This window comes from Hibiscus syriacus, unplaced genomic scaffold (assembly GCF_006381635.1).
Source record: "Hibiscus syriacus cultivar Baekdansim isolate YM2019G1 unplaced genomic scaffold, ASM638163v2 tig00116944_pilon, whole genome shotgun sequence".
In the NCBI taxonomy this organism is placed as follows: Eukaryota; Viridiplantae; Streptophyta; class Magnoliopsida; order Malvales; family Malvaceae; genus Hibiscus; species Hibiscus syriacus.
Window position 1 is genome coordinate 410933 of NW_024063479.1, and position 27991 is coordinate 438923.

A 27991-nucleotide genomic window follows, 5' to 3' on the forward strand; every position below is an offset into this window, starting at 1 on the left:
TATTATGCTCTAAGTATCGAAACTAAAAAATAAGAGTTTCATGACCACTTCAGCAATTTCAAAACTCTGAAGCTAGAATGCGAAATTTACAGATTTTAAGCATCAAACTTTATTCATCCATGCTTTTATAAATCCATTAGTATGCTAAACACGCGCATGCACACACGCATACACATATATATACACTCAAGCTAAGTAAGTACTCACAAAATAAAATTATAACACACTTAAAACATGACAATAACATATGTATCAAAACATAGCTCGGACTAAGATATAATTATACAAAAAAAAAAGGCTTGGAATACACAGAAATTAGTGCAGCCCATGAAAATTAGTGACTGAAATGAATATTTCCCAAATATTGGGTGATTATCTGGATAATTTCTTATTCTTATTCTTATTGCTGGGATTTTAACGCTCAAATGACTAAAATAAATGATTTCTCTAACCAATGGTAGAAGATAGAAGGGATTTGTGGAGGCCATGACTTCCCTCAAAAATATTAAAAATTTAAAAAATTTAAATGGAAATAATAATAAAATTATTATATTTTTAATATATATATATATATATATATATATATATAATTTATTATTTTACTCATAAATTTCGACATTTTAAATGATCCTCTCATCAAATAATATCGAATTGTGTCGGTCTCTAACAATAAGGACCAAATTGGAAAAAGAAACATTGACCAAAATGAAAATGTCATTAAAATTAGATGATCTAAGTAGTTAATCCTATATTGTTTATAATTTTTGGCGTATATAATTTAGAAAAGAAAATGTGGAGTTAAGGTCATTAGTTAGGGTAAACTATTTTATCAGTCATCCATTTATTATTTAGTTTCTATTTTGGTCATTATTTATTTATTTTTTCAAAATCATACATAACATTACGTTTTGATTCTGTTTTGATTATCCAATGTTAAAAAATTAACTGTGATATTGATGTATCACCACAATATAATTTTGCACCAATATTAAAAAGAGTATCACATTAACATCATCATTAATTTTAACAATCGATGACAAAAACAAAATTAAAATGTAACAGTAGATATGATTTAAGAAAAATAATAACTGAGTCACCAAAATTAAAATTAAATAATAGACGGGTGACCAAATAAGTAATTTACGTCGTAAGTTACAACGCTCGACAAAAGGTAGAGCACGAGAAATAATGAAAAGCGTGGCCGCGAGGTGGAGAATGACCGCCCAATTAATGACCCAATTTATTTCACCACAATTATCCTGTCTTGGAGCAAATTTAGTGATTTCCCCATTTTACGATTTCCAAGAAAAAGTAGATTATAATTTTTTTTAAATAAAATATTATAATAGTTTATATGTACCAAAGTAAAAATAAATAAATGAACGTAAATGAATATATAATATTACTAAGGGATGCCCGAGTCAAGTCAAATTTTTAAATTTAAGAATTGTTTGATTTTCTCTCGCTTGAATTGGTATTAATCGAAATAAAAAAATACGAGTAAATTGTTAAATCATTTTATTATTCTAACACAATTTGAATTGATATTGATAGTTTAAATTATGAGTATTTAAATGAAGATTGTATGTGCGAAAAATTAAGTACGAGTGTAAATATAAAATTTTGATTTTAGATTAAATTCGAAGGATCTATTCATTTTATTTGTATTCAAATAAGATTGCGACTCTTTAAAAAAGATTAGGACGAGTTTGTTAATTTACCCTTTTTTCCCCTACTATCCATATTATTAGGTAAGAGTTATATAATCATGTGATCGTACAATTATCTGATAGGATTAAGATTAAGTTTAGTATTTATAAAGAAATATATGAAGATCGCACTTTCTTAATAATTAAATTAATAAATGTAGTTGAAATATTAATTAGAGAATGTATAAAGATAAATAGTTTGGCCCTTTGGTATTTAATTTGTCCAGATTAATTTAATGAAAAGGGATCGAAGTTACAAAGAATACAGTAGAATAGTCAAATGGTAATTAATTAGACAAATATTTGAATACTTTAGGTGATTATTATGTAGTATTTATTTGATAGATTTTTAATTATTTAATAATAATCGTTCAATCAACCTTATAAATAACATGTTCAAATTCAAAATCTCTAAAATTAACAATTATTCTTTTAATCACTAAAATTATTTGATTTGTATATTAATTTTAACAAGTAATTTTCATTCCGTGACCAAAGTACCATTAATAACAATGTAGTAACAATAAAGTTTGGCTGCCTATACGGATGAAAACAATATATTTATGATGACCGTCTACCCCCACAGCGATAACTAATGAAAGCTGAAAAGTAAATTATCGAACAACCCAACATTGTACATCTATCATACAAGCTTGAATCTCATGGGAATTGCCACCTTCTATAAATGTATACACCAAATAAATATGACAACCCAATTCCAGTGAGCCTCAACTCAAGCAATATTTGCAGTTGTTTCATAGATATATTAGCATTCAGAGTTATAATCATCATGGTGAAAGACTTGAATGTAGAAGAAAATGATGAGTATTCAGAGCCGGTGAGTCCCACCGGACAGTATTTCAACAGCTCAGTGCTCTCCATTTGCGTTCTTGCCGTTTTGGACTCCGATATCCCTATCGATGATTCCCCGACCTTGTCTTTGCTTCGAGATGTCTTCCTTCCGATCAATCCTCGCTTCTCCTCCGTCATGGTATACACTATATTCTTAAGCTTATTCATTGTGCTCTTTCAATGGTGCTAATTTAACATGGGAAACTACAGGTTAATGACGAGAATGGTGTAAAGAAGTGGAAGAAGGTTGAAGTAAAGCTGGAAGATCATGTAAATATCCCTGTTTTTCCACCTGGATTATCTCCTGGATCATACGACACTCATCTAAGAGACTATCTGTCGAAGATTGCAATGGAACAACTCCCACATAACCGGCCACTGTGGAACATTCATATCATCAAGTACCCGACCAGCAACGCAGCTGGTAATCTGATATTCAAGCTCCATCATTCACTGGGTGACGGGTATTCTCTCATGGGAGCTCTTCTTTCTTGTCTACAAAGGGCTGAGAATCCCACGGTTCCATTGACATTTCCATCGCTTACTTCTGCCCCAACCACAAAACTTTCTCTCGAAAACAACAGCTTTTTCAAAAACATTCCCAATGTTTTATGGTCAGCTTTCAACACCGTATCAGATTTTGGGTGGAGCCTGTTGAAAAGCACGTACGTTGAAGATGATAAAAGCATGATAAGATCTGGGGGTTACCGGGGTAGAGTTCAAGCCTGTTCTTGTCTCAACAATGTCATTTTCTCTTCATCACATCAAACAAATCAAGACCAAGCTTGGAGTGGTATGTTTTTTCATCTCACATGCACATTAAATAACTCATTAATTGTTTTAATTCAATCTGTCCAACTATTGTCTATTGAATTGAAATGACCAATATTGAGATATATATGGAATATATTATTATATTACAATGCATTTAAGAACCTGCAGTTTTCCACCAACTTTTTTCTTGGGAAAATCAAAATGATATCTTTATCTTTATGTTTTCGTTGTTTATGTTTATTCATCCACGTCCTTTCGTTCACACAAAGGTAGTGCCGGGATTTATGCCTTAAAACCAGTTTTCTGTTCTTAATCTTACTCTTTTTGGTTTTTGGGCTCATTAACAGACAATAAATGATGTAATAACGGGGATAATATTCTTGGGGACTCGATTATACATGCAAGGAACTGTTGGAGGAAGCAATAAGATGAACAATGAACATACGACAGCACTTGTGCTGCTCAATACTAGGACCATCGGAGGGTACAAATCGGTGAAGGAGATGGTCAAACCCGACGCAGAGTCGGCATGGGGAAACCAGTTCGGGTTCTTACATGTTTCATTGCCTGAATTAAGCAGTGCCGAATCTTGCCATCCGCTTGATTTTGTTTGGAAAACAAAGAAACTCATCCAGAGAAAGCGAAACTCCAGTGCTGTTTTTCTTACTGGTCAGCTTCTGGAGTGTTTGAGGAAATATACAGGCCCTGAGGTATGTAATACTTCTTTCCACATTACTAGAAAATATGACTACTACAAAATAAAAATGCTGGTATTGATTTGCAAATAATAATAAAAATGTGTACATATTATTGTCTTAGAAATAATTTCGTTTAGATTGATCTAATTTTAAAAGTAGATGTTTTTCTCAAGATTAACACCTTTTCGAATTTCGTAAGAAATAAATATGTAAAATCTGCGAAGAATTCCCGAGAAAAAAAAAAGAAACGAACCATCCAATTGTATTTCACTTGGAAAGAAGACATATATTTTCTATATAAACGATAAAAGGTTAAAATTATCAACGGACAACTACTCAGTACAATCACTTCTAAATATAATTAACAAACTCACCTTGCCTAAGATACCAACTGTTTGCATTACTTACAATTATCATATCCCAACTATGGAAATTTACAGTTGCATGTGTGACAGGCAACGGCAAAATACATCCACAGCACATTAAAGAACTCAAGCATGACGATCTCGAATGTGATCGGACCGGTGGAGCAAATGGCATTGGCCGATCATCCGGTGAAAGGCTTGTACTTTATGGTGGTCGGCGTGCCTCAGGTTTGTTTAGAAAATTTTGCTGAAAATGAATGATATGGAAATATATTTGGTTTTGAAGGATGATTGTGAACTTTGCAGAGTCTAACCATAACAATGATGAGTTACATGGGAAAACTGAGGGTTGCAGTAGGAACCGAGAAAGGCTACATAGATCCCACCAAGTTCAAGTCGTCTATCGAGACTGCCTTTGGGATGATACTCAACGCTTCCCAGGAAATTGCTTAATTACTTAAATCTGAAATCCAGCTCAATTAAACGTATATTATTACTTTATTTAATTTTATTATGCTTTAGCTTTAAAACTAATTCTTAATCAAGGAAGGTAGACTGAAAGAGAATACCACAATTAAACAGTACATTTTAGAAGCATCCATTCACTCACGAAGCACCAAGTCATCTTAATATGGAGGTTTGTTAGTAAATGAGACCTTTTAACTTAATAAATTATATTCATGAATATTTCAAGTTTAATTCAGAGAAGATGAAGTGTCTAGAGTTGATAGGAGTAGTTGAAATGCCAAAAGGTTGTGACTATTCATTGTATCACAATTATTATAAGGTATCCCTCACTCCTATATAAAGAACTCTTGTACTCATCAAATAAATATACAAAAACATCAATCAAAGTCAGAATTCTCTATACTTCTACTTCTTTTCCTCTACTTTTCTCTATATTTTCCCTACTTTGCTCCAACAATTGGTATCAAGAGTCATATGGTCTTAAGAGCCTAGAAATCACAAATAAACTCAAAGGGAATAGAAGTAAGGAAGAAGAAGAATTTGAACAGTTGAAGTATGACTTCAACGTCAACCTCTTCCATATCAACTTCTATGCCATCACATCCTATCTTCACGGGGGATAACTATGATTATTGGTGCATTAAAATGAAGCTTTTTCTTAAAGTAAGTGAATTATGGGAGATCGTGGAGACTTGTTACGAAGAGAAAAACAAAGATGTGCAGTACACTGATGTAGAATTGAAAAAGTTCAGCGGTAATGAGATGAAGGATGCAAGAGCCTTATCTTATATCATCAATTGTGTCTTAGATACAATTTTCCCCAAAATCATGAATCTCTTCCGCAAAAGAAACGTGGAGACTTCTCCAGGAGGAGTTCCATGGTGATGAAAAATTCAGAAATATTCAACTCAACACTTTGATGAGTCAATATGATAACATGAAGATGAAGGAAAATGAGGATATCAAAGGTTACACTTCTAGATTCATGGAAGTTGTAACCGAATGAAGATATATGGGGAGGATATCTTACATTCAAAAATAGTGCAAAAGATCTTAGGATCTCTGGATAGAAAGTTCAATACGATGTCCACCATCATCGTTGAATCAAAAGATGTAACAACGTTCAGTGTGACGGAGTTAATGGGTTCTTTACTTGCCCATGAGCACAAATTCAGTAAGAATGAAGAAAACAGATCTTCTGAAACTGTTTTTCCTTCAAAGCAACAACAGAAATCCTCAAACAATAAGGGGAACAATCAAAAGAATCAAGGTGGTTCAAGAACAAGGAAGGAGCAACCATAATCAAAAGACAAGTATCTTGCTTGTGGCATATGTAATAAAACGAATCACCTAGAAAAAAAATGTTATCACAAGGGGAAGTCAAAATGCAATTACTGCAATAAATTTGGCCATTTGGAGAAAGATCACATGCACAAACAAAAGGCATAACAATCACATACTCATTTCCAATGAAGCAGAAGACTCCTTGTTTTATGCACGACAAGCTTTCACCTCTAGTGGAAGCAAAGATAAATGGTTGGTTGACAGTGGGTGCACTTCTCACATGAAAAATGATTCAAGCACATTCAACAAGCTTGACTCTTCAATCAAATTTCCAGTTCGCATGGGGAACAGAGTTGTGGTAAAGTCCACTGGAAAAGGCACGATTGTTGTACAAACAAAGAAATGTACAAAATACATTAATGATGTTCTCCTTGTTCTAGATTTGAGTGAGAGTTTACAAAAGCTTTGTAAATGTACTATAATGGGCCTAGAGAAAAAAGAGATTTCAAATTTCCCTATGGAAAACAAAAGCTTTGCTTTGAAATGGGATTCTGCAGCAGAAGGAACACATGTAACTCACTCGAATGATACATGGCTATGGAACAGGAGGTATGGACATTTCAATATGCATGCTCTTTGTGAACTTCAAAAGAAAAATATGGTGAGAGACTTTCCTTCAATTTCCTTAAGCAATGATCAATGTGAGCCTTGTAAACTTGGAAAGCAACATAGGTTACCTTTCCCGAAGGAGAAAGTTCGGAGAGCATAAAAAAATTGAAACTAGTTTATACAGATGTTTATGGACCTCACAGAACTTTGTCTTTTGGTGGAAACAAGTATTTCATCCTCTTCATCGATGATTCCACTCGTATGACATGGGTGTATTTCATGAAAGAAAAGTCAAAAGTTTTCAATGTCTTCAAAAAATTCAAAGCACTCGTAGAAGCCCGAAGTGGGTGTAAACTGCAGAAACTCAGATCAGATCGAGGCAAAGAGTATACTTCTACAGAATTTGATGTTTTCTATGAAGATTAAGAAATTGAGCATCAGCTTACAGTGGGTTTTACACCTCAGCAAAATGGAGTTTCTGAACAGAAAAACAGAACCATTATGGAGATAGCTCGATGCATGCTAATGGAGAAGAATTTACCAAAGAAATTTAGGACGGAAGCTGTGAGAACAACATTATATATGCTGAATAGATTGCTCACAAAGGCGACTCAAGATAAAACTACGATTAAAGCATGGTTTGGAGGAAAACCATCAGTGAAACACTTGAGAGTATTTGGCTCAATTTGCTATGCTCATATTCCAGCTCAAAAGAAAAACAAACTAGATGCAAAGACTGAAAGAGAAATATTTCTTGTCTATGATTCTCAAGCCAAAGGCTATCGAATTTTCAATCTTGACACTGAGAAGATCATGATCAGTAGAGATGTGGAGTTTAATAAAGATGTAAACTAGAATCAAGATGAAGAGAATGTTGAAAAAAATGAACTAAGTGCTAGTTTTTAATCCCAACGATGTAGTGAGTGACGAACCTAGAAATGAGAATAATGAAAAAGATAACAATGACAATCACACACCACTTTCCTCTCCTATTCAACTTAATGATGATAGTGGTGAGTCTAGTGATAGTAAAAATGCTACAGGTCCTTAAGGTAAAAATTCACTCCCAGACTTGTATAAAGAATGCTCTGTCATTCAATTAAAATATGAGGAATGTGAAAAATGCTACCTTGGATTTGAAGAGCCCCAAACATATAAGCAGGCTTCTGAAGACAAAAGGTGACAGTAAGCAATGGAAAATAAAATGAGCATGATCAAGAGAAATCAAACTTGGGAGTTGGTTAAAACTATCGCAAAGTGATATGCGTGAAATGGGTCTACAAGATCAAATTGAATCCTTATGGCTCTATAAGCAAGTACAAGGCTAGACTAGTCATCAAATGATACTCCCAGGAGGCAGGAATTGACTATGGAGATACATTTTCTCCTGTTGCAAGACTTGACACAGTGAAAACTTTGATTGCTTTAGCAACACAAGAGCAATGGAAGATTTATCAACTTGATGTTAAGTCAGCCTTCCTCAATGGCGAACTCGATGAGGAAATTTTTATTGAGCAACCTCTCGAATTTATTATCTAAGGAAAAGAAGAAAAAGTGTGCAAGCTGAAAAAGGCTCTTTACGGCCTAAAACAAGCGCTACGAGCGTGGTATAGGAAAATTGACTCTTATCTCACTGAAAAGGGGTTTGAGAGAAGAAAAATGAGCACACTCTTTATGTGAAAAAACAAGGCAAGAATGATTTGCTCATTGTTTCACTTTATGTTGACGATCTTCTTGTCACATGAAACAGCTCAAAAATGGTCCTCTCGTTCAAGGAAAAGATGAAGAAAAAGTTTGAAATGACAGACTTGGGTTTAATGAATTACCTTTTGGGGATGGAAATTCATTAAGGATGGAAATTCATTAAGGAGTAGATGGAATTTTTATCTCTCAAATGAAGTATGCCAATGATGTTCTTAAGAAGTTCAAGATGCAAAACTGCAAGTCGGTTAGTACACCTCTTGTAGTGAATAAGAAGTTGTTCAAGTTTAATGGTCAGAGGAAAGTTGACACTAAGGAATACAGAATCTTAGTTGGAAGTCTACTTTACCTCACAGCAACCAGATCATATTTGGTGTTTGTAGTAAGTTTGTTTTCAAGGTTTATGATTGAACCAAGTGATGTTCATATGGGTGTTGCAAGGAGAGTGCTCAGGTATTTAAGAGGAACCTCAAATTTTGGAGTTTGTTTAATCCATGTGCAGACTCGAAATTGTTTGCATATTCATATAGTGACTGGGGTAGATCAGTGGATGACATGAAAAACACTCTTGGCTATGTTTTTTCACTTGGATCTGGAGTGATTTCATTGATTTCAAAGAAGCAAGAAATTGTGGCTCAATCCACGCTAAAGCTGAGTACATTGCAGCATGTGCAACAGTGAATCAAGTTATGTGGCTCAGGAAAATATTCACAGACTTAAGAAACAAGCAAGGGGAAGCTACTAAAGTTCTAATTGACAACAAATTAGCAATAGACATTTCAGACAATCCAGTTTGTTTCAGCAAAACAAAGCATATAAAGATTAAGTTCTGTGCACTTCAAGAAGCTCAGCAACACAAAGAAGTGAAGTTGGTCTATTGTCCTTTAGAGTACCAACTAGCTAACATTCTAACTAAGACTTTACCAAAAGGTAGATTTGAGTTCTTAAGGCTCAAACTTGGTATGATGGCCAAAAGCCTTGAGGAGTGTTAGTAAATGAGACCTTTTAGCTTACTCAATAAATTATGTTCATGAATATGTAACTTTAATTAAGAGAATTTGAAGTGTCTAGAGTTGATAGGAGTAGTTGACATGCCAAAAGGTTGTGACCATTTATTGTATCACAATTATTATAAGACATCCCTCACCCCTATATAAAGAACTCTTGTACTCGTCAAATAGATATACAAACACATCAATCAAAATCAGAATTCTCTCTACTTCTACTTCTTTTCTTCTACTTTTCTCCATATTTTCCCTACTTTGCTCCAACAAGGTTCAATGGCTAACGAAAAGATCCATGCATCAATCAGAACTATATCAAGTGATAAAGAAAACAAAAAACAATATCATTGCATCCATCGTAAAGTTTCATGATCTATATTATTACAGTCACGAACACAATTTTGATGCAGCGGCCAAAACCAGGCAACCGAGCTAGTTAGCTATACACACTTATTTCGAAAACAATAAGGCAGCTCTTCCTTGCTGTCTATTTCACTGCAACATCCATTTTGTTCTCTTAAATTGTTTGTGGTTTTTTGTTATCACACGATAGGGAAATCCCACGTTTCGTGATAGATTTCGTAGTCCAAATCCCACTTTTCTGGAAGGATATCGAAGTTCCACAACTCTTGTTGCAGTTGATCATCTTCGCAGCTGGATCCATGAACTAACTTGTTCAGTTTGTTCTTTATTATTTGTGCTTCAACAAATGCTCCAATCTGCCACCAAACATATCAAATTAGATGTCTTGTTTACCTCAGCATGTGATATCAAATTAATTACCTTGGCATGAAGAACGTGGAAAACTGTATTCCCGACGAAGGAGAAGCTGGCGTTTAGTACTTCAGCTCCATGTAGATTCAGTATGCCAATCATATCGTAAAAAACGAACTGGCTGTCTGTTCCGGTCATCAAAACCACCTCCATGGCGGATCCATGTTCGTTAATCTTAAGCTCAGGAGCTTTCAAGCTCACTGTGGTCTCAATTGTGCGTGTATAAGATCTCTTTCTTCCGGTTAATTCCTTTTTTTCCCTGTATTCATTCAACCTCGTCTTCAAGCTCTTTATGTAGTTTACAGCTTCATCTATTTGATCAGGAAGCGACAATGGCTCCTTCAAAACAAAACCAGATTCAAATCAAAACTGGAACGCTTCTAAGATCAAAATTTCAATAAAAGGGAAACAAACCTTGGAATCATGGTGGGGGAGAAGAGAATTGAGCTTGGTGTACAAATTCTTCATGCGGTTTCTCCTGTTCTTCTCGATGACCTTCCTCTCCATCTTAGCTGAAGAGCGACGAGATCTCTTCTTTTCCATTCCCTTGTTGTTGTTGTTGTTGTTGAGAGCCGAATTGTGAGGCAAGAATTCCATTTGAAGTTCCATTGATGAAGATGATTTAAGGGGTGGTTTATATAGAGAAGCTGAAAACAGGTGCTTTAGGTTGGAAAAGCCGGAGCTTCGGTGGATTCCGATTGGCTTATGATCAAGCAAAAGTTGAATATATGACAACACGTAGACGTCGTCACTATATTGCGTCACACTTCAACCTGATAATTAGTGTAAATAGTATACGTTTGAAAGATTTTTAATTATTTAATAATAAATTATAGATATAATACTTGAATTTAAAATTTTTAGAAATAATAAAAATTCGTTTAATTATTAAAATCGCTTAATTCTTGTAGTACGAATGAGTTGAATACCAAACCTGATAAGCTTTTGTTTATTCTTTCTAAGAAAATCAAATTTAAAAAACCTAAATTTCAAACCATCCAAAAACAATTAAATTCAGTGTCTGATAAAAATTATTTAATCCAAATTCGGCCGTTCTACGCACGCATTCTAGTGGTAAAATCTGTGTTGAAGCAAATTAGGTTAAGATTTACATTTTATTACGGTTAAGGTATATACTCAAATTTAGTCAAATGGTTTCTTTAACCTATAAAATTATAAAAGCAAAATATAGTCATAATATGTTTAAATAAACTTATTATCAAAATTAATTGTAATAAAATACAAATAGATTAGTAACTGAAATATATCTATAATAATATCAATACAGTGTACTACGTATTTAGTCATTTAATTATCATTTTAGTTTCGTTTTGGTCACTTAACTATTATTTTTTTAATCAATCGTCTTTACAAAATTAGAGGTGATATTAATGTGTCATTATAAGTAATATCATGTCACTTAACTAAAGTTATATTTTTATTCCGTTTTAATCAATCGTCTTTACAAAATTAGAGGTGATATTAATGTGTCATTATAAGTAATATCATGTCATCACTGGAAAAAAAATCACATCAGTAGTTTTATTTATTTATTAACAATGGATGACCAAATCGAAACTAAAACATAACATTAGATATGATTTTAAAAGAATAAATAATCAAATAATCAAAATAGTAATTGAGTGAATAAATACATTGTTTACCCTATCAATGTATATATATGTAAAAAAAATTCACATGTTGCACTCCGAAGTTTTACCATATGTACATGAAAGCTTCATTGATTAACTTAGTCAAATTAAAACAACATAATTAATATAAGTTCAGCTCCTAACTTTGCAATCAAGCTTGATTTTATCTTTCAAGTCATACTAACATTTCATTTTATAGTAGTGCTATAATATTTCCAACATATATTTTAATGTTACCAATGGGTTTTTTTTTTTTATTCTACACAGCATTTAATTAATTTGGGCTGCTATTATAGTATTCTAGATATCCGATACGAGAATATAATTTTTTTTAATCTAACTGATTTGAATATTTAAATTTTAAATATGATTTAAATAAATTTAACATTTCATTCGGTCATACAAATTGTTAGTGCCGTCTTTTTATATACAAAAAACACGCTTAAACTGTTGTCGAAGATGGACTCTATGAGAGCGAGTGTTTGTTGAATAAGAGCCGTCAACGGAAAAGGCAAATCCGATACATTCCCCTTGCAGGAATTGGGCATCCAATTGGCTGTCAAATTTCAAACACGCAGAGACTTGACTAATTTACTTTTACTACGGGTGTTGTTTGACCATAGGTAGGGGGATGAACTGATAGGAGCGGTAGATACGATCGTTCTCTAAAATTTTTAAATTTTTTATATTTTTATTGATAATATATTTTTATTTTCTAAATATTATTAATTTGTTATCTGTGAAATGGTGTGAGTCTATCCTGATACCTCCGTGATAATACACGAGAAGGAAAGGCCAAGGCAGCTGAGTTTAATATGTCTGTTGGGAAAACACTGTCTGAATTGCGGCTTTATACTCCTGTTCATGCCCCAACAGTTCCTCGTCCCATTCAGCGTTTGACTGAGTCAACTCCACCCATGTTTCAGTTTAAGTTGTTTTTTCTATTTTCGCAGAGCTTTCGTCGTTCACAGTATAAACGGGAGAACACAAACTCCGGCAAGGTGGCTCCTTGGAACTTCTTGGACAATACCATAGAATCCGTACGCAACAGACCAGACTTCGTCGCCTTCTTGTTTCTAGGTTAGATATTTAAGATTGATTTAAATGTCTTAGGTCCTTGTACCATTCTATGATTTAAAATTTATTCTTTATTTTTAAAATTTTGTGACATTAAGTACATTTATTATCTTTATTGTCTTATTATACAAATTTGTACGGAAACTTGATAACGTCTCTTAAAATGGTACATGAACTTTATTTCGTCTCAAAGTGGTACCTGAATATGAAAAATTTTATCCAAATTGATACGTAATGTTGATTTGATATTTTAACAACCAATTACGTTGTGACGTTATAATTTTGATCCGACAATACCTCTTCAGTAATCTGATTGGTTACCAAGTTAACACAAGTAGCAATTTGATAATTTTTCCAAATTCAAATACCAATTTGAGATAAAAATGTTTTGATGTACATTGTATAATAATTTTTTTATTTGAAAATCTCAATCCTTAACTTATGTTCAACTTACAGTTGGATATGGCAACTATAAAAATGATAAAATAACGTTTTACTCCTTATGTATTTAGTTTATTTTATCAATTTGACCCTAAACCTTTAAAAATAAAAAAGGTTATCATGAATTGAACAATAGATTTTTTTATCATCTATATTGATAGTTATTTAAGAATCAAATTAATACAAACTATAATCGTAGAGAATTTAAAAAATTATTTTGCTTTTATTAGAATTGTTATGCCAGTAATTACCAATAAAATTAAACAGAAGTTATTGAAAGATCAAAATTTTTAAATAAAAATAATATATAAACTTAATATTATAACTTCAAATATAAATCTTAAATTTTAAAACTTCAAATAATATAGAGATATTTAATATATTAAAATTTGTAAGAAACAAATGAAACAAGTTAAATGAATTTAATTTAATTTGTATAATATATTTATCAAATATTAATCATGCACTTTTTGATGTGGATTGTTACGGTGGAAGTAGACTCACCATATCCAAAGCTTTCAAGTCAATTATTATTTATCCGATTAACTCAATGATAAACGTTGATTATTGTTACCAATAGATATTGATTGTGTTGTAATGATAATCATTAGTAATTTTAGGTTCGTTTCATTTTCCAATTGCACTTTTTGTTATTTTAAGTTTCAAGGAAACAGGGGGGGCAAGGGGTCTCACTCACATAATGGGTGACCCTAATTTGGGTTAGGGAGAAAGGGATTACGTTGGATCATTTAATTCTAAAAAAAAAGTGTAACATTCTTAATTTTTCGAACCGAAATTTTGTCTAGTTTGATTATCAAAAAATAATTCTGAGATTAAAATATTTATTCAACTTTTAAAATTATTATAGTAAACGGTAGTCCAATCCATGATTAATTACAAAATGTAAAATGATAATTGACAGTATAATGAGTAAATTGAAAAACAAATGGTAAAAATTAGATATTTACATGATAAATATATCAATAGTTGATCCATGAATTAAGCTACCTCAACGGTTACAGGAATTGTCAAATGGTAGAGAATCTGTAGAACATATAATACTATATAATCACTCTAAATTAATATATATATATATATATATATATATTTGTATAATTTAAAATTAGTAAACTAAGTGTTTAATAGAAAAACACTAAATGCCCTTACTTTGGGTAGAAAACGGATTGGTAGGAGAGGAAAAGACTTCCTTCCATCTTCTTCAAACTTTTTTAAATTATATATGGAAGAATTCTTATAAAGCATAGAGTGAGAAAGTGTTAATTCATCTAAAACTTATTATTGAAAGTTCAAATTAAACTTAGAATTCTAAATCCACGCTTTATTTTTTTTCCAACCGTCACCGTTAATCTAAAGTTTCAATGTTGGCAAGTGAAACTTTAAACTCTAAATTAAGATTAAAGTTCGTGCATGATGATATTTATCTTTGATTATGATATTGTTGTCAAATTGTTGATGAAATGTGTATGTGTTATTTGAAGTTCAAGAATGTAAAGTTGGAACAACCAAATCAAGGGAGAAAGCAAAGATTATTAAATAAATCGGTGCTCCAAGGTATATTTTAAGCTCATATTAGGTGAGCGTAATTGATATAGAATCTAATTTTGTATGTATATTTATTGTGGTATATGATTAAAATGCTTAAAAACTCATTATCGACTATAAACCGAGCAAATGGATAGTTGGTATCTTGAAGAACTATGTCTATGTATGTTTCGATATGAAAATTTGATAATTGGATATGTCCCAGCATGTTAGTATCTATGATTGATATGAGAAATATGATATCTTTGTGGAATTAATCTAATTCTCATGTTTGATATATGAATTGAGCTAAAATGTTGGTTGATAGTGATAATAAGGTGTGGATAATCAGATTAAGTAAATGGTAAGTTTTCAATACATTGAAAATGATATGAATTGATCCCTTTGTTATTCGATTAGTTTCGGGTATAACTGACATACCATAAGGTTTATAATGCTTGTGAAGGAGTTATATTAAAGATTTTGGTCTTGGTGAAGTAGGGAGATGTTTATTAGGACTGTTGAAATGACTACATCGATGTTGGCGTAGATGACCAGTGACTGGAATGGAGAAGGTGAAGTGGAGGAGAGGAGAGTGAAAAGTGAATGCGTTTCATATATCTGATAACTAGGGTTTTAGTGTTTTTGCAGATATTGGAAACAAAGCTTGAAAATGTATATTATTAGAATCGAACTTTTAACGACAAATGAATTACAGAAAATGCTTGTCTTTAGTCCAAAGCATCAGTACGCTTACATTGCCAATTACCAGTGATGAAATTCGTCTGACTAGGGGGAATGAGACGAGGAAGGATATGTTGGAGTCGCCGGACTACAACTTTTGTGATTAACCTATTATTATTATTATTATTATTATTATTATTATTATTATTATTATTATTATTATTATTATTATTATTATTATTATTATTATTATTATTATTATTATTATTATTATTATTATTATTATTATTATTATTATTATTATTATTATTCGTTGTAGTGGTACGCACTTTTTGATGTGGAATGTGATGGTGGAAGTGGACTCGCAATATTCAAAGCATTTAAGTCAATAGTAGTTTACCCGATTTACTCCATATGATAAACGTTGATTATTGTCACCCATAGATACTAACTGTTCTATAATAATATAATAATAATGATTCTAACTTTTAGGTCCATTTCACTTCTTTTTTTTATCATTATAGCATCTAATTGCTTTAACCTTATCTGCTTTTTACGCATGTGAAACTGTCATAATTAATTCAAGGCTTTGGTGTGTGATAAGCTTCAAACTTTAGAAAAAAAATAATTAAATCCCTAAAAAAAATATTCTAGTTAAATTTATATATTTCAAAACTTTATTAATTTACTAAACAACCAGTTTGTCTAATGAGATGAGACATTTGATTTCTTAAGCAAGGTCAGGGGTTCAAACCCTGACATTTATAAATGGAACAAATTGGGTTGGAAAGGTCGCCCCTATCTCTGCAGTATCCGATCTGGATTAGTCGGTCAATAGATAGGATACCAATGATTAATTCAAAAAAATTATTAATTTATTATTTTGATTAAATCCACTGTTAAATTTTATATTTCTTTTTAGATGTACGTCACATTATGATATTATCAAGTGATATTTTTATAAATTTACTGATTTTAATATATTTTTATTTTCGTTAAGAATTATTTTAGAATTTTAATAATTTTCTTTAGAATTTTCATTCTGTTAATTCATGTGATGAAACTGGAGTGTGTCACGTGATAATGTTATCTTCAAAAATGATTTTGATTCAATTTCTTATATCAATAACTTAATTAATTTAATTTCTCGATCTAAGGATATAATTGAATACAAAAATGTTTAGGGACTTAATCAACCCAATCTTTTTGTGACAATCGATCATTGCCATATGCGAGGATAATCAATCCTAATTCAAATAAATATTAGATTTCACAAATTAAGAATTTGTAAATAAAATAAATATTTTTATTTTGAAATATCACATGATAATACAACCACGCAACGCATAATGTCAATTGATCCAAATAAGCATTAGATTTAATGGCTAGCGTTGGTCAAGTGAATGAAATGATAATATTTCAGGGTACAAAACTTAACTTGATGTAAAAATATCAAGTGGTTAAGTACTTCTTGCACTCGTATTATTTGTTAATACTTTTAATATAATTTTAGAATATTTATAAATATAGGGTAAATAGCAAATGGTTCTCCGAACGTGTTGTTTTGTTGAGTCTTTCAAATAGTAAAAGTTATAAAATGGTCACAGATTATAAGAAATCGTTTTGTTGAGTCCTCCGACTATAAAAAGTTATAAAATAATCACATGACTATTCATGTGTTCTAAACTCATCCTATTTTATTTAAAAACTAGCGGTCATATAAGCTTGACGTTAATCTGTTGACTAGGATATGATAAAATTTGATCCTACAAACGTTTGAGTTGTATTTTGTGTATCGACTCTTCATTTATATTATATCGTCGAATCAATGCTTCAAATATTATGCAGTCGAGCCAGTGATTGAAAGCAATGGTAGTATCAGTAGACATCATTAAAATATGATTTTATCAGTAGGTTAACGTCCAGCTCATACGGCCGTAAATTTTTTAATGGAAAATGATGAGTTTGGAACATATCAATAATATGGTGACCATTTCTTAACTTTTAATAGTTTGGAGACTCAACAAAGTAATATCCTATAATAGGGACTATTTTGTAACTTTTAATAGTCAATAGAACAAATCAGTGCCTTATAGTCAAGGAATTATTTGTATAATTTATCTATATATTTTCTTAAATTTATTTATATTTTAAATATTATTATAAAATAAAATTAATTATTAGTCCCCGTTCAGTTACAATTTAGGATTTTTCAACAAATGAAGGAATCGTGCATAGCATATACTTTGGTTTCGGGTAATGGGCCTTTGACACATTCAGAAGAAATGGTGAACCGGCCTAAAAAAAGGCCGGAAAATTAAAATGAAAACCTGCACCAGCCGGGAATGAACCCGGGTCTGTACCGTGGCAGGGTACTATTCTACCACTAGACCACTGGTGCTCGCTGATGCTTAAACCAGAATTTATTTTACTTATAAATTTTAGACTCTTAACTGCAGAGGCAGAACAAATAGAAAATATAATCATGAATAGTAAGCTAACTAGCTCTCTATGTGCTAACAAAAATCATATGTTTCCATTTGACTATTAGAACATTCCAAAGCTTACAAATTGCTTGAGCATGTTCTAAATAATTGACAGTTTCCCACTTCCCATAAGAAAGGAAAGCAAGTTTGCAAAGCAATGATATCAAAATCTAATTCACCGATGTTATCGTCCTTCTCTGATGACATCCGAGTAACTCATCGACATGGACGAAGAAATGTTCCTCTGAATGTCATTGAATGTAGGATGTCCTCTGCTGCTCAAGCTCTCCCATATTGTTGTTGCAGTTCTCATTCTCTGTAGTAGATTCAACTCCGTGCCTTCTCCTTCCGATTCGGCACCTTCATCTCTTACCTCTAACAGCTTCATTACTTGCCTCATCGTTGGCCTAACATGAGCTTCCGGATGAGCACACAACAATCCCAGTTGCAGTAACCTCTCTACTTCCTCGTTACTGTGACGACCTTTTCCTTTTAACCGATCGTCGAGAGCCGAAACCAGTTCTTGTCTCTCCATTAACATCCATGTCCAGTCAATTAAACCCGGTTTCCCTTCTTCAATCGGTCGTCGTCCGCATATTATCTCGAGAATCAACACCCCGAAACAGAACACGTCTGTTTGAGTGGAGGCACGTCCTGTTTTAATCAATTCCGGAGCCATGTATCCTACGGTGCCAACCACTCGTGTAGTGCTAGCCGATTCGTAATGGTGATGAGTACGCGCTAATCCGAAATCACCTAGTCTGGCGTTCATATCCCTGTCAAGTAAGACATTGCTTGCCTTGATGTCCCTATGCAAGACCTTAGCTTCCCAACCCTCATGTAAATACCAGATAGCAGAAGCTACATCTTTCAAGACTTTAACCCTCTCATCCCAACTCAACATAGCGTCCTCGTCGCAGTCAAAAATTCTCTTATCGACGCTCCCATTCTCCATGTAATCGTAGACCAATATCGAGCTCCGTTTATCGTTCCTACACCAACCTCTCAGTCCCACCAAATTCCTATGCTTCAATCTCCCTAAACTAGAAACCTCAGCCAAAAACTCTCTCATCCCATGCTCACTTTCATGAGAAATTTTCTTCACTGCGATTTCAAGTCCTCCTCTGAGCACTCCTTTATAGACATTCCCATTACCTCCAGAACCAATCACATTTTCATCTGAAAATGCCTTTGTTGCTGCAAAGATCTCTTGATAGCCAATCCTGTGAGGCCAATACTCCAATTCCCAATCTTCAACATCATCATCTCCCTTACCAGTTCTTTTCCTTCTTTGTCTAAAGTAAGCAAAATACATCACAATCCAAAAGCTGATTACAAGTAGGACAACCCCAATGGTGACTCCAACTATGAACCCTATTGACTGAAACACTGAATCCTTTGGTGGAAGAAATGAAGGCAAATTAGCGGTGATTAAAGCATCACCAATTGAAAAATTCGAATTACTAAAGCTCCAAGCCAGAATCCTATGACTCTCCACCAATTGCCCTGTTGATCCAGCAAATCCCACATGCATTTCATCAAGGAAAACACCAGAAAGGTTCACAAAAGCACTTATCAATGGCCTCCTAGGCCTTATATCCCCCACTTTAGCCAAGGAAACATTTATAATAGAATCATGATAATCAATCCAAACTTGATAATTCACACCATTATTAAGCTTCAACCCCTTCAACTTATCATCTTTACTCCCTCCCCAAAACCCAGCAGGACTGGAAGCAACTGATTTCAGGGAGTTCAGATCAACACCCACATGATTGTCGTTGATATCATCGAATTCTTGGTTCGCAAACACATCGAACTCAACACCAAAGATGCTGCTATTGGGATCACCATTGTTGGTGAAGTTAAAAAGACCCAGATTCTGAGCTGAGCTGGCACCGGATATACCAGCAGAAGGCAGGAAAGCAAAGGCAAATCCATGACCTGGGAGAAACCCTTTGAGAGGGGAGATGGCGAAGATGAAAGATGTGGAGAAAGGAAGTACCTTTGATGAATTCGATGACTTTACAGGGATCTTCAAAGGGTACAAGGCACGACCAATGGAGAAAGTTGCGTTTGTGAGGGAGAGAATTGAAGAAGAATCAATGGTGGCATCGCCGAAAGTGAAGAGATTTGTGGAGTTGAAGTCGGTGTTGTAAACGAAATCAAGAGATGAAACTACCGAAGAGAACAAAAGGAGGGTTATAATTGCAGTTGAAAACAACAGATGAGACATGAGAAACCATAAACAGAGATCACAGACGATGAAAGCTTGGGTTGCATGTCAAAAAGGTGTATGCTTTTTAAGCTTTTAGCATTAGTTCAAGACAGCTGTGGTATATACCAACTATCGCGAGCTACTCGATATCGATTCGATCAATGTTTAATAAATATTCAGATCGAATGGACTCGACTCGAGTTCTTAACGAGCCGAAATGAGCAATTCGATATTCGACTCGAAAAGCTCGTGAGCAGCTCGAAAATGTTATATTATAATTTTAGATTTTTTAAAATTACATTATAAAAAAATTATTAAAAATACATTATTGATAATTATGAAATTTTAAAAATATATTAAAAATTCTATAATAAAACTACCCTCAATTTTTAATTTTTTTTAATTGAACAACTCAAGTCTAATTATTACATTGTATATTATTAAAAGAAAACAAAAGCCCATTTAATTAATCACATGTTAGATTACACCCTAAATTCAAACCATAAACTCTAATCTCTTAATCCGATTATATGATAGGGTACTAAAAGAAAAATAAAAACTCATTTAATTAGTCACATGTTATATTACACCCTAAACCCTAAATCCTAAATTATAAACTATAAACCATAAACCCTAAATCTCAAACCCTAAACTATAAACTATAAACCATAAACCCTAAATCCTTAACTTGATTATGTGATAGGGATTAAATTATACACATGAAGTTGACATACAAATTATGAAAAATGAAATTAATGAAATTAACAAGGGTTTATATGTAAATAAACTAATAAATCACACTTGGTCAAATCAATCAATAGGTCCATTATAAAAAAACGGTGATCAAAACATAAAATAAAATAAATTAACAACCCAAATCAAAAAAACATAAACCTTGATTAATGACGAAATCAAAAGATTACAAATATAACAGATCCTAAAATGCTAATATTCCATTTCTAAAGCACGGGCTTGAATACCTGTCCACTGTCCACGTTTCTTTGGTTTTCTTTCTCTTTTCAACTCTCTGTTTTGTGTATCCTACATTGAATTGAAATTAAAACGAAATTCATAATTTAATGATGTATGCTGTAATTTAATTTGTAAGTAGTACATTTAATTGTCAAAAATATATTCGAAAATTCATTTTGTTTCCAACAAAAATTAGAAATTTTAATTTTTTTACCGGGTGAAAAAATGTACAGCACTTTATGGTTTACTTCAATCATGATGGCATACTTCCATTTTTGAATATAAATATGGCTAAATTGCACGAGCATTCATGTGGAGGTGGAATTGGCTTACTTCAATCATGATGGCATACTTCCATTTGTAATTAGAAACCTTAACAAGATGTTAGACAATTTGGCTTTAAATCAGTAACCTCTCCACTTCGAAATCGACATCGAATGACCTCTTTACAGGTTATAGGGGGATTTCTGCATACAATCACTAGCAGAGAAGAAACTTCTCGAGGTTCTAAAGAAGAGCAGAAAAGTTGTTGCTTGCTATATAGAATGGATGAGGTTGTGCATTCATTAGAGTAAATAGTTTCTGTGATCTAATAATATAGTTTCTTTGCACTTCATAATCATAACTAGTGTATCTTAGTCAATCGGAACATTTGTATAAAAAGGATATCGGCGAAAAGGAACATACAAGGAAGGAGAAGTGAAAACGATCAAACTATGAATTTAGGTAAGTGCCTCATCTCCAGCAACAATCTCCAGAATCTCACTTGTAACTTTTGCCTGCCTTTCCCGATTATAGACAATGGAAAGATTCTTCTTCAACTCAATCGCATTATCAGTAGCATTACTCATTGCATTCATCCTAGCTGCTAGCTCACTCGCCAGTCGCCAATGATTCCTGCAATGCCCTCAAGATCTGACTATTCAAATAAAGAGGCATCATGGCATCGAGAATTTGAACCGGATCTTGCTCAAACTGCATAAGAGGAGAAATTATCCCTCCTTCCACCCTCACTTTATCCCTCTCCACAACCAGCTTCCCTCCCTTGGTTGTCAGCATAAACAACTCATCTTCCATGCCATCAACACAATTCCCATTCACGTCGACAACCTCACCTTTCACCGACAACGGAAGCAAAGTACGAATCACCGGATTCGACTTCACCAAAGATACAAACTTCGTATACACAAGCTCAACCTTATCGACCTCTTCACTTATAAACAACGAGAAAACATCATCAGCAATCATTTGAGCTTCTTTTGCAGTAGGAAACCCTCCTCCTTCAACAAATCTATCAACCAAAACATCATCTTTCCGCCTAAAATAAGAATTGCCCTTTTTTCCTAAACTAATAACAGTATAATCCAATCCAAGACCTTTCAATTCAGAAACCCGGGACTCCGCCTTTTTAATCACTGCATTGTTGAAACTACCACAAAGACCTCTATCGCCAGTTATAACAACTAAAGCTACTTTCTTTACAGGCCTAATAACAGTTAAAGGACAATCAACATCTTCACATTGTAAACTATCATTAATGGTGTAAAGGAACTCCACTAAACCTTCGGTGAAAGGCCTGCCATTGATGACAGCTTCTTGAGCTCTCCTGATCCTTGCAGCCGCCACTAGCATCATTGCTTCAGTGAATTTTTGAGTGCTTTTCACCGTTTCGATTCGTTTTCGGAGCTCACGAAGGCGGCAATGGATCTGAGTGAAGGGTGAAGGAGATCGAGAGATGCTTTTTGGGGTTAATCTATTGGAAAATTGGAGAAATGGGTTTTGGTTAAATTGATAAAAGAACTGATTTTTGGTGGAATTTGAAGGTTTTGACGAGACCCAAGTCGGTAGATTTGACGAATACATTGTTTACAGAGAAGGTTTTTGCTGGGTTTTGGGTTTAAGATTACAAAAGTAAGTTTCCCTTGTGATGAGAAATGTTGTAAGAAAATTTTAAAATAATATTTAATTGGGAATTAAGGTTTTAATTGAGTAATTGGTGAAAATTTGGGGACTAAATTAGAAGTTTTTAAAACTTGAAGCTTGTTTAAGAGTTAAAGAAAATTAAGGGACCAAGCCCTGAATTTACCCTAAAATATTAGGTAAGGGCTGTTATATACGTGAATTGGTTTCTGATTTCAGAAACCAATTCTTCCCAAATTCCCTCTCCCAACCTCAACTTCCGACGACGATCCCGACGCCGTCCGAATTCCGATCGTCATTTAAAAACCACCATCGTGTTCATCATCGAGCGAGGAACAAACCCTTCAATTTAATTGAAGCGAAACGCTGCCAAACGCCGTGAATTTCAAGTCAAAGCATCGACGTTTTTTTAGCTCAATCGCCTAGAAAAATCCTAAATTCATCGCCGATCGTTGCTCCGTTTACGACACCTCCCGCACCATCGTGTTCCTTGTGCCGTTCCGAGTCCGCCGGTGTCATCGTCGACCTCCGTTGACGGCGGCGCTTGAGGAGGTGGATCAGTCAAAGATTCGGCCGAGTCAAAATCGAGCTCTCCGCAGTTCAAAAATTTGAACCGATCTTTGTAAGTATCTCGAAATCGCTCAAAATAATTTTTAGAAATTTTTCCGTGATTTTTAGAGCCCCGGAGGACGTCGCACGCGCCCCACGCGCCGCCGCAGGCGAGTGAACGCTGAAAACCGGTTTTGACCGGTTTAACAGGTTTTGAACCGGTTTTGACCGGTTTGACCGGTCACGACCCGTTTACCCGACCCGACCAGTTTACCCGACCCGACCCGTTTACCCGACCCGTTGACCGTTAACCGTTGACCGGTGCTATTCTGAGAATTAATTCGGTTTTGGTGCTATTCTGGGAATTAATTCGAAATGGGTGCTATTATAGTAATTTTTCGAAACAAAATGATATTTTGGGAATTAATTAGAAAATGGTGCTAGTTGTGTAAAATGTTTGACAGTTTGTTGACCTCCTTTGACCAGAACTTTGACTGACTTTGACCGGCTATTAAACGACCTTTGTTTTCGACCTAGAATACCTATCCTGATAGTGTTCGACGTCCCGAATCCGTTTTTGGGGTCCGTTTTGCTAAATTCAAACCCGAAAGTCTCCAAATCATCAGTCAAAACCGTTTACTTTAATTTTGACCAAGAATTCGAATTTTCAGATGGTCATACTTTATGTTTTTCGACGTCCTGAATTTGATTCCGAAGTCCGTTTTTCCAAATTCTGACCCGAAATTCCCGAATCGAGCTTGTAAACCCAAAAGGCTTAATATTTTAATATTTTGATTATTTAAATGAGATTTGGTCAAGGATATTTTTCAATAAAATATTTTATGAAGGTACTCGTGTTTCACCTGAGCAAGGATCAATTAGGTCCGGTATTATCCGTTCGTTAGATCAGCCTGAATCGCGTACTACGAGAATTACCCGTAGGTTTCCGTATATTATTTAAATAATATTTAGATTATTTATATTAGGATTCCAATGTTGATTTTTCCAATTCGTAGGGTCTAGTGCTGCAGCAGAACGTGATCGACATACCCAGTAATAGGCTTCCCTATCTGATTTCCCAGACTGTTACAGGTGTGTTTCCTAACAGTATTATATTACTGATTTAAATAATTTATCTGAATACCGAGTATTTGATATTTGATTTGCTGTATATTCTGATATAATTTCTGAATTAAGGTATTTCATACCGATTTCTGAGATCTGCTTATCTGATATCTGAATTATTGATTTGAATTCTGATTTCCGTATTTCTGCATATGGTTTCTAAGTATGAAATATTTGTTATGTTTTAAGTGATTAATCATTGTTTTCAATTGAATACATTCATTGTCATTTGGGGGGTATTGTTGAAGGAAGATTATCTGCAGACTTCTCGGCTTTGTGCTCAGGGTCTAAATGGCATGTGCGGTTGGGTGTATGGTTCTGGGGAACCTACACAATTATGATGTGAACGGATGGGGGTAGTGTTCATGTTTTAAAAATAAAAATAAAAACATATTGCATAAACCGATTTCATTGAAAGATTTTATCTGTATATTTTTCTTATATACTGTATGGAGCACACTGAGCTTTTTAGCTCATTCTGTAGTTTTTACCCTTTTTCAGATAGTAGCAGACAGTAAGCTAGCAGATTTGGCATCAGTGGAAATCAACTACTTATTTTGTACGAACATATATTTCTATATGTTTTTCAGTTATGTTTGGTGACATGTATTTGCTATAATTTTGGACATATCTGTATTATTAATAATGTATTGTAAGATATTAAAAAAAACCTCTGAATGGGATATGTGACCACTTAGGTTTGAGTCTAACTCACAGACCGGGTCTAGGGGGTTACAAATGTTGTAGAAACGATGGATTACAAGAAAGCGATAGTAATTTGAAGGAAGCATTGATATCCTACATCAGATAGAAGCAAGTGCGTGATCTATAAATTAAAGCCTAAACTCAATTGTTTAATTTACGGCGGAGCCGTCTGGTGAGCACTGAGCTTGAATGGAGTTTGAATCGAGTTTGAACTGAGCTTAAAATTGAGTTTTAATCGAGTTTGATTCTCGAGTTTTAGTTGAGTTTTTGAATTTTTTTAGAGTTTGAGTCGAGTTTTAATATTATTTTTTGAGTCGAGTTTGAAAATTTTAAGTTTGTAAATTTTCGAGTTGAGTTTACATTTAAAGTTTTCAAGTTCGAGTTGAGTTCGACAATGCTTGAGTTCGACTTGACTCGTTTACCCTCCTAATACCAATAACCAGGAACTTGAATAGCGGTTCTCTATAAAAAAAATTATATGATTATTAAAATACAGTTTAAAATCATTATTATATGATTATGATATTAGTAATGAAAATAATAATAACTGTTATTATCGTAATCATATATAATACAACCGAAAGATCACAATTATAATTTAAATCCATGATTGGAACTGCAATGCGCATCATGTGGGAACAACTTGTTTAGAAGCGGCAAACAGAATGATTGGGGCCAACTTGCTTCACTGGGATGAGATGTTAACTAAAGTTTATTATTATATAATATTTAAATGAGATTCATTATTAATAGGTTAGATTTGACTAATAGAACGGCGAGGAAGTTAAAAATATATAAATACTACACGATAATAAGAGAAAATAATCTCAGTGATTAAAAATATCTTATAATATACGATTTTAATCAACTTTTTTTGGATTTGTCAAAATGACCAACTAAATCGCAATGCGATCGATAATTCGCAACGCGATCTCCGGTATCGCAAATCAGTTTCCAGATTCGCAACGCGATTCTGACTATCGCATTGCGATTTTCCAAATTCGCGTTGCGATTTTCCTAATTCGCAATGAAAATACGTAAATCGCAATGCGAATACGTAAATCGCAATGCGAATACGTAAATCGCAACGCGAATCTGACTATCGCAATGAGATTCTGATTATCGCAACGCGATTCTGACTATCGCAATACTGAATTTCAAATTCGCAACTCGGTTTCTGAATTCGCAACAGGTTTAAGTTTCGCAACACAAATGTTTTGGGTATATAACTACGCAGCAGCAGCAACTCATAACCTAAATCCCTAAATCGCAACTCATTCCATCTCCATCTATCACTCTTTCCGGCGGCATCCGTTCCTATATCCAACGACATCCTTCCCCATCCGGCAATAGGTTTTAGTTTCGTAGCTCGTTTGTTTAGTAAATTAATTTACAATAATGAAATCATTTAATGTTGATCATGTTTGGATAGATTTGTGTTTTGGAGGGTCATGGGAGAATGTTTATGGTGTTTTACAATATATGCCTTTACCCATGAATCTTCAACTAAAACTGTCATTAAAAAAGTTAACTTATGAAACTCTAATGTTACGTGTTGCAAATAAATTGAATTTAGAGCCCCTAAGTGGATTTAGGCTATCTTATCAGAGAAATGGTAAAGTTTATTTGTTAACCGACAATGAAGATGTTGAACGATTCATTGCTTACATTAGTGTTTCAAGTGATTATGTTACATTGTATGTTGTTGAATCTAGAAGTAGTGAAGTTGGTTCAGTAGCAGGTAGTAATCAACTAAGTTTTTCAACCCCAGTTTATGGTGCTCAAAATTTAATGGTTCCACCACAATGTCATCACCAAGCAAATATTGTTTCACCACATTTCCAATACCAAACACAATCTCAAAACCCACAACCTTTCCCTAATCCAAATCCCAATCAACTTTCAGCACCAAATTCCGATTTTCGTATTGACCAGTTACACGATGATGAGCCAACAGAAAAAATTATGAGTACTAGTCAGTATTCGAAATTTGATCTTGGTCAATACCCGGACTTTGATCTTGGTCAATACTCGGATTTTGATGATTTTTCAGAAAAAGAAACAGACCCTGTGTGTAATGATTTTGATATTGGTCAATACCCAAATTTTAATGATGAAACAGTCGTTGCCGAGGAAGATGTTGTTGATGATAATGAGGAGGAAGTTACGACTGTAAATGAACATGTTGAACATCCATTCTGTAATTCATATAACCCTGAAGAAGAAGAAGAAGAAGAAGAAGAAATCCCCAAAGAAAAGTCCCCGAAGAAAATGCCACGGAAGTATAACTGGAATATGCCAGAATTACTTCAGATACCGGAAGAAGAGTTGGTAAAGATAGCAGTTGATTGTTACACAAAAATTATTCGTATCAAGAAAGAT

The 27991-nt window shown here is 33.6% G+C and overlaps 3 protein-coding genes and 2 pseudogenes across 3 annotated transcripts; 2 read left to right on the forward strand and 3 right to left on the reverse strand.

The window, feature by feature from the left end:
- The first annotated feature begins 2499 nt into the window (after positions 1-2499).
- LOC120188389 lies at positions 2500-4876 on the forward strand (annotated as a pseudogene).
- Positions 4877-5949: 1073 nt separating this feature from the next.
- On the forward strand, positions 5950-7614 carry LOC120188444. Its single transcript, XM_039191883.1, has 3 exons — positions 5950-6136; positions 6345-6721; positions 7201-7614. The coding sequence occupies exons 1-3, from the start codon at positions 5950-5952 to the stop codon at positions 7612-7614; spliced, it is 978 nt and encodes a 325-aa protein (XP_039047814.1).
- A 2167-nt stretch (positions 7615-9781) lies between these two features.
- Positions 9782-10788, reverse strand: LOC120188391 (transcription factor bHLH162-like). Its single transcript, XM_039191837.1, has 3 exons — positions 10653-10788; positions 10248-10577; positions 9782-10183 (listed from the first exon to the last, which is right to left on the reverse strand). The coding sequence occupies exons 1-3, from the start codon at positions 10779-10781 to the stop codon at positions 10007-10009; spliced, it is 636 nt and encodes a 211-aa protein (XP_039047768.1). The 5' UTR covers positions 10782-10788; the 3' UTR covers positions 9782-10006.
- A 7471-nt stretch (positions 10789-18259) lies between these two features.
- On the reverse strand, positions 18260-20362 carry LOC120188388 (probable L-type lectin-domain containing receptor kinase VII.2). The gene has a single exon (XM_039191836.1). It carries the CDS (start codon positions 20354-20356, stop codon positions 18305-18307), a length of 2052 nt encoding a protein of 683 aa, XP_039047767.1. The 5' UTR covers positions 20357-20362; the 3' UTR covers positions 18260-18304.
- A 1587-nt stretch (positions 20363-21949) lies between these two features.
- Positions 21950-23216, reverse strand: LOC120188360 (annotated as a pseudogene).
- Between the last annotated feature and the right edge of the window lie 4775 nt (positions 23217-27991).